The following is a 10,549-nucleotide window of genomic DNA, read 5'->3' as shown; positions in this document are numbered from 1 at the left end:
TGATGTCATTCTAAAGCACTATTCCCTTGAATGCTGTATAATACTCTATTATAAATTATTTATATAAGTAAATATATTTAATGTATATTATTTAATCGAGTATTCTGCCAATGTTTTTTCCTCATATTTCTATTTGCTCTATTGCTGTATACTACCCACTAGTAACCTGGGTTACACATTCCCCCCCTGAATTCAGGCACGTCCTCGGGCATGTACGGGGTTGGGTTGTCACTGCAATTGGAAAAGGGTCTGGCACAACAAAGGGCTGATCTCTAGTGAGTATGGGTTCTTCTAACGATGTGGTAAAGGCAGAACTCAGACCTTGTAGTAAGGACTGAATGACTAGTGTCAAGGGATTTCCTAGTTTATGATATTCAAGCTTATTAGGTGGTCTACATTGCCTTTTTGAGCGTCTAGGGCCACTGGTATCTAGGTTTTCATCCACTATTGGCTGGTTACTTGAAACATTTTTGACATGTGGATTTTGATCATTAGAATGGGATACATCAACAGGATCTAATTCAAGCGCCCTTCTATGGATCTGTCCTTCAACACTATTTCCACTTCTTTCAGGTTCAATTTCTTTGGGGTCAATATCAGCAGGGTTCAGCACAGATAAGAAATTCTCATTGACATCATCTCTTTGATTTTCTGTTAAGTCTTCTTCTAGTCTGGAATCAGGTAAGGTTTCTTTTTCAGGGTTCACCACGACAGGGAGTGGTTCAATGGGCTCTATGCCAGGTAAGTTCCTTACAAGCACTGGACTTTGTGATGAAGGTAACACAGTCGTTGTAATGGATTCCAACTGGCGTCCTGCATTTCTAATATATAGAGAGTCATCCTCAGATTCTGACTGATCACTCATTTGATGTTCTTTGGGAGCATATTCTAGAGCAGAGCTAGACCTAGTTCTGGGCTTACGTTGAACATTTGGAGGACTCATTTCTTCAATTTCATTTTCAGACAAATATCCACAAGGTCGAAGTAAGTCTCTGTGTAAAGTTCGAACTGGACCGGTCTTTCCGTCAGGCTGGACTACATATACTGGGAGATCTCCAGCTTTACGGATAACTACATAGACATCTGGTTCCCATTTGTCTGCCAGTTTGTTCTTTCCTCTTAGCCTCAAATTTCGCACAAGGACTTTATCTCCCACATCAAGAGTAGAAACAACGACATGTTTGTCAAATCTGCGCTTGTTACGTTGGGCTACTTTTGCAGAGTTTTTGATGGCAATTTCATAGCTCTCTCTTAAACCTTCTTTCAGATCTTTTACATACTGAGAGTGGGATTTGGTAGAACGATCCACAGGTAACCCAAAGGCTAAGTCGACTGGCAGCCTGGGCTGTCTACCAAACATAAGTTCATAGGGAGTGTATCCTGTTACATCATTTCGAGTGCAATTGTAGGCATGCACCAAAGGCTTGACAAACTCCTTCCAGCACGACTTCTTTTTGTTTTCAAGAGTACCCAACATTTGGAGAAGGGTCCTATTGAATCTCTCCACTGAATTTCCTCTTGGGTGGTAAGGAGTAGTTCTCACTTTGTGTATACCTGCGACGAGACATAGCTCTTTGATGAGGCTTGACTCAAAATCTCGTCCTTGATCACTGTGCAGTCTTTCCGGAAATCCATAATGTACTAGAAAGTTTTCCCATAAACATCTAGCCACAGTCTGCGCCTTCTGGTTTCTGGTAGGCACAGCCACCGCATATTTGGTGAAGTGATCTGTAATAACTAATATATCTTTGGTGTTACTCTGATCTGGCTCTAAAGACAAGAAGTCCATACAGACCAACTCCAATGGTCTGGTAGTCTTGATGTTCATCATTTCAGCTGCTTTTTCAGGAAACGCTTTTCTACGTACACATCTCTCACATGTCTTAATTTTCTCTTCCACAGATGATGACATTTTTGGCCAAAAGAATCTGGTTCTGACAAGGTCAAGTGTCCTCTCCATGCCCATGTGTCCCATATCATTATGGAGACTCTTCAACACTGTTCCACGTAAAGCTACAGGTAAGGCTAATTGATAGTGAGTGCTTTCCTGATCTTGCTTCTTCCTATAAAGCAATCCATCCCTTAATTCTAATCTGCTCCATTCCCTTATCCACAGAGTAACAGCAAGCGACTGGTCTTTTGAACTAGAAGGTTTTTCATTCCGCTGTAAACAATCAATAATGAATTTGAGATCAGGATCCATTCTCTGCTGTCTCTTTAACTCTTCGTTGGACAGGTAAGGAATGACTGGAAGACCATGCTCATTTTCTTGTTCAAACTCATTTGGTAATACATCTGCATGCAGGGCTAAGGACTCAACAAGGGCAATGGAAGGGTTGGAAAATTTGCATTTATGTGAGGAATTTCCAATCTGATGTCGATCACAGATGGCTTTTATGGCCTCTGGGAGGATAAGAGAATCTTCAACTCCAAATTCATCTAAATGATGAAGGGTAAACTGTTTAATTCTCTCTCTCTCTTTCTGGGATGCAGGGTCATCTAAAAGCTCACCATGTGGTCGTCTTGAAAGGCCATCTGCATCACAGTTTTGACTTCCAGCCCTATACTGGAGCTTGAAATTGTAAGTGGACAGACTTGACAACCAGCGATAACTGGTAGCATCAAGCTTTGCAGATGTCAGAATGTAAGTTAAAGGGTTGCTATCAGTTACGACCACAAATTCTGTTCCATACAAATAGTCACTGAATTTAGATGTGACTGCCCATTTAAGAGCTAGAAATTCTAGCTTGTGAGCTGGATACCGGCTTTCACTTCTTGTCAACCCTCTGCTTGCAAAAGCAATGACCCGCATTTGTCCCTCTTGTTTCTGGTATAAGGCTGCCCCAAGCCCAGTGGTACTGGCGTCAGTATGCAGAACATAAGGAAGCTTTGGGTCTGCAAATCCCAGAACAGGTGCAGAGGTGAGTTTCTCAATAATCATGTCAAAGGCCTGTTGACAGGGCTGATTCCATCTGTCTCCGAATTCCTTTTTGGGGTCCAGATATTGCTTATTCTTGTTCTCTTGTAGGTGACGTTTTTGAAGAGGTGGATACCCTACTGTGAGGTCATTAAGGGGTTTGATTATCTTGGAATAATCCTGAATGAACCTTCTATAGTATCCAGAAAATCCCAGAAAAGATCTTAATTCTTTGAGATTTCTAGGTCTTGGCCAGGTTTTTAGGGCCTCGATTTTCACTGGATCAGTCTCCACTCCATTTTCTGATACAATATGACCAAGGTATCGAACAGAAGTCTGGAAAAACTTGCACTTTTCAGGCGATAGCTTCAGTCCATATTCTTTGAGCCTTTTCAAAACGTGCATCAGCCTTGATTCATGCTCTTCTAAACTTTCAGAGAAAATGATCAGATCATCGATGAAGACCAACACCTCTTTCCTATTCAAGTCACCCATGCATCTTTCCATCAGCCTTTGAAACGTACTTGGGGCATTGGTAATGCCTTGGGGCATCCTATTGAACTCCCAGAACCCCAAGGGACACACAAAGGCAGTTTTACTTTTGTCAGCTTCCTCCATCTCAATCTGATAATATCCTGATTTTAAGTCAAGGACAGAGAACCATTTCGAACCAGTTAGTGCTGAAAAGACCTCTTCCAGATTTGGCAGGGCATAGGCATCTTTAATGGTTTGTGAGTTCAGCTTTCTGAAGTCAATGCAAAGACGTACAGAATTGTCTTTCTTTCTTACAACTACTATGGGGGAGGCAAAGGGGGATTCTGACTCTCGGATAATTCCAGCTGCTAACAAGTCTTGCAAATGTTTTCGTACTGCATCAATGTCCTGAGGATGTATGGGTCGAGGTCTGTGTTTGAAAGGAGTCTCATCATTAAGCTTTATTCGGTGAGTGACTTTGTTTGTATGTCCATAATCTAAGTCATGCAAGGCGAAGACTTCAGGCATGGAATTTAATTGATCCATTATTCGTTTCTTCCATTCAGGTGTCAATGGGGAATTTTCAAAGTCAAATTTGAGATTGGAACAAGCAGAAAGTTCTTTATTGACAGTGCTGGAATTTACTGGCCCACTCTTTATTACTTCTTGGACTGCCCGCAATTCAGCAATTATAGTTCTGGGATAGATGGTAATGTCGGTCTGAGTTTCATTCCGTAACACAACTGGTAACTGTTGATTCCTTTTGTTGGGTAAGGAATGCAAACAGCTGGCAACTAGCAAACCACCAGGTAAAGCGGGTGAAGTTGGTGACTCTAGAGCTACACATTTCCCTACATGAGGACAATTAACTAGAACATGTCCATCAAGAACCACTGTACATCCTGCAGGTACTACCTTTGGAACATGTCCCTTGAATTTGATACAGCCCACTACATCAGCACTTGCTTGTTTGTATCTTGCTTCTAAAACTTTTTGTACTGCACGGTAACCATGGAAGTTTGATTGAGGAAAGGAAGCAGATTGTTGGACATAGTTACTGTAAAGAGCATCTAATGAATTTGTGCCAATTAGAACTTGGGGAGTGTTCATCAAATCTGGGACTACCAGGGCTAAAGTGGGCACTTCTGTCTCTGTTCCAAGGAACTCTCTGGGAAACTTAAGAGTCAATTCCACATATCCAAGATAAGGCACTGTTTGACCATTTGCCCCTTCCACTTCCAGCAAGTTATCCAATGATTTAAGTGGACAATTTGATAAATTCTCTTGATAAAATGACCAGGGAACAGTAGTTACTTGGGACCCTGTGTCCAGAAGGCAGGAAACTCTTTTATTACCAACAGTTATTTGGGCAGTACACTTCACTCCCACTAATCCTCTTGGTAAATTTCTCAAAGGGGGTGCGTCACACGCATTTTGGTTGAACAATTGTTTACGTTTCTCAGGGCAATTATTATTTCTCTTAGTCTCTGTATGCCCCTCTACAGAGACCGTCCTCAGTTTAAAGGATTCATGATTGCTACTTGTTGGGTATCCCACTGGGCTTGTCGCTCCCTTAACTTGCGTTTTTTCTCAGCAACTTTAGTAGGGTCAGGAGCATTACTACAGCTGCTGGCAAGATGACCATCTTCCGCACATCTAAAACAATACCCCGGACGAGGTCTACTTTCAGGTAGTTTACTAGCTCTGTAACAATCTGTTGCTCTAGGTTCAGGCAGCAAGTTTCTGGTGCGGTTTCTATACATATCAGGGGCAGACAGTTGAACCTTTAAATCAGCAATCTGTCTCTTTAAGTCAGCAATTTCAGTTGCTTCTACATCACTTTTAATTTTTGGAGTGGCTGTAGTTTGCATGGCTGTAATCTGTGCCTGTAACTCAGTGACAACATTTCTCAGCTCACTCACTTCATCTGGTTTTGCATTTTTTTTCTTTTCTTTCTGGCTTAAAGGCTTTTGCAGTGCAACAACTTGAGCTTGAAGTTCACACACTTGCTTTGCGAGAGATGTGTCAGTTTGATCATCCTGCGTTTCACTTTGGTGGGCAGATATCTGGTGAGCTGACAGTCTGAATTTCGAGGGGGCAGGATAGTGTTTATTTAGCCCTAAATGTTTTCTCATTCTTTCTTCTTTAGAGGCATTTTTATCTTCTTCTGTACGGATAAGTACTACTAATTCTGCAAATGAAGGAGGAGTGGCTTTTCTCCTTTCTAATTGAAGTTCAGCAATGAGGGAACTGTCCCAACAGCCGCGACAAAACTGCTTTAGAAGATATCGGTTTCTCTCTTCTTCAAATATCCCACCTCGTCGAATAGCTGTGCTTAAGAGTACTTGTAATCTGTGCAGGTAAGTTGAAGGCTTCTCACCATTGTTTTGGAAGCTATTCATAAATCTGGCTAATAACTCATCTCCGTCTTCTACAGAGCCATATACAGACTCCAGCAATTCCAGATATACTGCAGGTAAACTGTTAGGGGAGACATGTTTAACAATATCTGCAGCAGGGGGAAGCAGACTGTCTATGATTCTTCTGGCTCGATTTAAGTCAGATATAGAAGGATCTGTCAGTAGGAGATCAACACTGGCACGCCAAGTGTCAAAATCTGGCTCATTAACAGGTCTAGGAATTTTTCCAGAGAAAGATCGGAGGCGAAAAGAGGTATGGTGCATTGGAGCTGTGTCATTTGTGTGGACAATGTGCTCAACTACTACCTTTTGCACGCTAGGAGGATCAATTATATCCATGGTAAGTGCTGGATGGGATGACACTGTTACTGTGGGTTTAGTACTTCTATGGATAAGGCTTTCCTTGGACAGGTTTTTTGAATTTGTTGACTCAACTTCATGAAATGGTGAAATTCTAGATGAAGGAAAAGCTGTTTGTTCAGTAATCATACTTTGTGATATGACTGGGGACAGCAGTCTATTTGGTGAACTGACTGTGCTACGATCAAGTATTTGAGAACGTGCTGCATTTGGAAATTCAAGCTTTTTATCCAAAACAGGTAGTGACTCAGCATGAGAAGGACCAAATTTAATCTTCAGTAACTCTGTTTGGAGTACTTCCTCAATGGATTTCCCACTAAAACTAGCAATGTTTTGCAATTCCTCCAGATATCCATTAGTAGCACTATCACTAGCAATATGAGGGTAAACGCAGCTTAAAGCACGTATCATGAAAGTGGTACTTGGGTTTGACATACTAACTACAGTTAAAGGCAAAAGAGGCATCAATGTTTTCATCGCGGAGTTATGTGTAAACTCTATGATAGCATGTCGATGAAACTCACAGTCAGGGTCATCAATTAGAAGATGTCGGTTAATACTACCATATCTTAAAAGCCATGACTCTAAATCTGAGTCTGCCTCAGTCAGTGTCATTCCACCCACAATTACTGCTTTTGAGATATTTACATTCTCTTTTTCTATGATATCCATGACGTTAAAGTTCTCTCCGATTTGTAATATTTATAGTGAACTCGAATACTGTAATTATACACTGTTGTTGCAATCTCTCTCCTGGCTGGCTCGCCACTTTTTGGTATGTAACCCTCGGTAGACAAATGTATTATAAGATTTAATCAATGGACCAGATGCTCAGAAGTCTAAATTCCTCCAAAGAGAGAGAAGATACAACAACAGTGAAGGACTCGGACACAGAGGTAAGAATATTAAAAGATTGTATTGTAAAATGTTCACAGAAATATATATAAAAATAAATAAAAATAAATAAAACAAATTCTAGATTTTTTCACACTTATCTAATGACCTCAATCTTATTTACACTCTCTAATAACACTTCTCTTTCTTCACAGGCTATATCACTAATAAGGTAAGTTAATATTGTTATTTTTCTGTTTTTCTATTGTTAAGGCTAATATTATATTTTGGTTACTATTATAACAATAATATAATATTAATATGCTAATAACAGTACTATATTAAAGGTTTGCAAGTGTAAGTTAATAATACAATATTAAAATTGTATTATTATTTAACAAATAATCAAGATTTCCCTTCTTAAATCAGTTAACCTCTCTCTATAAAGATTCAAAAATTTCAACGAATGAACACTCTAAAGGAACAATGTACAAATAAAATAAAAATGAAAATAAAACATTCACTTAAAACATTTCAAAATGTTCCAAAAGTCCAGTAAAGGTGATAAACTTTCAAAGAGATTCTTTTGCAAAACAACTAGGTTGCAAATTCAGTTCCAGAGATCCAGGATGTTGCACTTGTGAGTGTGTTGTAAATTTACACTCCTACCATGACGCTGAATAGGTTTTACTTTGTATCTTTTCAACAGGTGTATCCAAAGAATCCACTCAATGGGAGGCTCGCCAGTCCAACTCCACAATTAGACACGCACCGATGGAAGTTGAGACAATCCAAATCCAGAAAAGAGTTCAAACTTCAATTAATTCGAATCCAGAGCAGATCACATCCAGCAACTGACGTCAATAGAACATCTCACCGATGATAAACCAGAAGAAGATGCACAAACGAACAAAACCAAACAAAAAAAAAAACCTGGCCTTGAAAACACAAGGCCAAAGAAACCATTAGCATTTTACAGTGTATGCATTATCTTAGTTTAACATTTCTAAATAAACAGCAACAGTAAATAACCATGTATATGCTTCTCTATGCTGAATTTCTGTGTTTTTCCTATTTCTCTCTCCTATTTGGCATTTTCTTTTTACAAATGACAACATTTTACTTTCTTTCTCACTTAAACTTTACACAATCACTTGTATAATACTCTGTATAATACTTTGAGTTTTTTACTAGACCAAACAAATGGTTAATTAATAAAACACATTTTTCGACACTAGTTTAAATCATGTTATAATGAAAACAATAATAATAATAAAAAAACAAACTCACCAAGGAAATCATTCAAAATCAAAATGAAACAAACAGGAGGCACTCCAGGTGGCACTCGTGTGCAGATTTCACTCTCAGAGACAAATCTTGTTTTTTTCTCTCTCAATCCTTCATTAAAAATATATGATTGAAATCATGTCAGCATCTTATTAATGGTCAGTTTTCACAGTTAATACGCATTAAAACATTAAAAGATGTAAATCTAATAGTTATATTACTGTTATTAATATAACAACTTACATCTCTGCTTTCCCTTGCGAACACTGAATCACCATAGCAACGGTAAACACAAGCTAACAGACAAGCGAGATTTGTTATCTTTTGGAAAGCTGATCTGCTGCTATAGTGTAAGGCACGATGATGTCATTCTAAAGCACTATTCCCTTGAATGCTGTATAATACTCTATTATAAATTATTTATATAAGTAAATATATTTAATGTATATTATTTAATCGAGTATTCTGCCAATGTTTTTTCCTCATATTTCTATTTGCTCTATTGCTGTATACTACCCACTAGTAACCTGGGTTACACATACATAAGTACATCCTTCACAGATCTCTCTTTTAAATTAAAATTTTGAATAGGAAGCTTTACAATATTATATATCTAATGTGCATATACATTAGATTAGTCAGTACTGAAGCCAAATCTGGAGCTTATCTAACAAAATAACTGAACGTTCCAAAAACTAGTACACCCAAATTTATATGTTATAGAAAAATATTAAATACAAATTTAAAAACGAGGAAAAATCAAGAGAAGCAAGGAAAATTGAAAAATTTAGTTATATTTGTAGGTTGTCATTTTTTTATTTTGTAATATTCTGCTTGAATTAAATTGTATTATTGGTGACAAAAAATTATATTTTAATAAAATTGTAAATGCACCAAAATACTCTGCCTATGATCACTGAGAAATTGATCAAAATATTCATTTTCAAAATGGGGTGAACTCAATTATGCTGAGCACTGAGATTTATACATATACATATGATGGCTTGAAACTCAATACTGGAACATTGCAGAGACTCAACCTGTTAAGTTAAACGAAGCTGTTTGATTTCCAACATACACTCGTTCATTGCTTGTTTCATTAATATAAAACTGCGGGCCATGAATTGATTGATTGTTACAGAGTGAGTTTGTATCTATTTCTCCTGTACAAACTCACAAAGCATTAATTATTGAAATGCAGCTTATTTGTGCATTAATGGCTGTCAAGTTAAAATAAATGTTTATTATTCAAAGCAGAGTAAGTCACTTTTCAGTTTTAAAAGAGCTGTTTCTCCAGCAAATGCAGTTCTGTAAGGGCGCACAATCACATATCTTCCACAAGATGGTGCCATTTATTGTGACTATTGTGTAAAATATTGACTTTTAAATATTTATAAAATCCAGAGAATCTATTAATAATCTCTGGATTAGAATTTTCTGTGACTGTTTTTATTATGTAACAGATACAATTTCAAAGTTCAGTATCACTTTTAAAAACTGCTAGAAATAGTCAAATAAAAATCATTCATTCATTTTCCTTCAGCTTAGTCCCTTTATTCATCAGAGGTCACCACAGTGGAATGAACTGCCAACTTATCCATCATATGTTTTACACAGCTGATGCCCTTCCAGCTGCGACCCATCACTGGGAAACATTCAAACACACTCATTCACATACATACACTACGATCAATTTAGCTTACCAAATTCACCTATAGCGCATGTATTTGGACTGTGGGGGAAACCGGAGCATGCAGAGGAAACCCACTCCAACACGGGGAGAACATGCAAACTCCACACTTTTACTGAGACTTCCAATGCAGCATTGTTGAAGAAAGCCTTCCTTGAAAAATACAATATAGTCCTGTTTTGAACATACTGCATAATATAAGTTTAAATAAAATAATCTTTTACAAATTATTTTATTTTATTACTTAAAAAGCCACACGCATATTATACCAAGTTGTACATTTAACATACTTTTTGGTTTAGTTTTTTAGGCTCATCTTAGGTCAGAGAGAAAATAACACCGTAAATACAATAATATAATAAAATTTAATAAGAAATAAAATTGATAAATATAAATTAACATAAGTCATATAAATCAGGCACTGTTACATTTCACCAAACAAGGACAAAAGAATTATACACTAAATAAGAATATAAATAATAAGGTCAAATATCACACATACACAAACATACATGCATAAGGTGATATATATAGATACATAAATAGATAACATGATAATACATGAAA

At 37.6% G+C, this 10,549-nt stretch overlaps 2 protein-coding genes across 5 annotated transcripts in view; one reads left to right on the top strand and one right to left on the bottom strand.

Moving 5' to 3' along the window:
- vipas39 (VPS33B interacting protein, apical-basolateral polarity regulator, spe-39 homolog) overlaps positions 1-10,549 on the top strand; it is a 219,917-nt gene that overhangs the window by 3,177 nt on the left and 206,191 nt on the right.
- On the bottom strand, positions 601-8,570 carry LOC147839131 (uncharacterized). 2 transcript variants are annotated; one of them, XM_087298105.1, is made up of 3 exons: positions 8,536-8,570; positions 8,296-8,403; positions 601-7,943 (listed from the first exon to the last, which is right to left on the bottom strand). In XM_087298105.1, exon 3 carries the CDS (start codon positions 6,841-6,843, stop codon positions 4,906-4,908), a length of 1,938 nt encoding a protein of 645 aa, XP_087154231.1. In that variant the 5' UTR covers positions 6,844-7,943; positions 8,296-8,403; positions 8,536-8,570; the 3' UTR covers positions 601-4,905. The 2 variants fall into 2 exon arrangements, with proteins under 2 accessions (XP_087154231.1, XP_087154232.1); XM_087298106.1 differs by having other exon boundaries at positions 8,296-8,560.

This window comes from Danio rerio, chromosome 20, assembly GCF_052040795.2.
Source record: "Danio rerio strain M-AB ecotype USA chromosome 20, GRCz13ab, whole genome shotgun sequence".
Taxonomy (NCBI): Eukaryota; Metazoa; Chordata; class Actinopteri; order Cypriniformes; family Danionidae; genus Danio; species Danio rerio.
Note: the sequence above shows the minus strand (reverse complement) of the source record. Positions and strands in the feature narration are given on the sequence as shown.

Excerpts from the sequence above, each read along its gene's own strand:
- LOC147839131 (XM_087298105.1), bottom strand. The coding sequence starts at position 6,843 with ATGGATATCATAGAAAAAGAGAATGTAAATATCTCAAAAGCAGTAATT.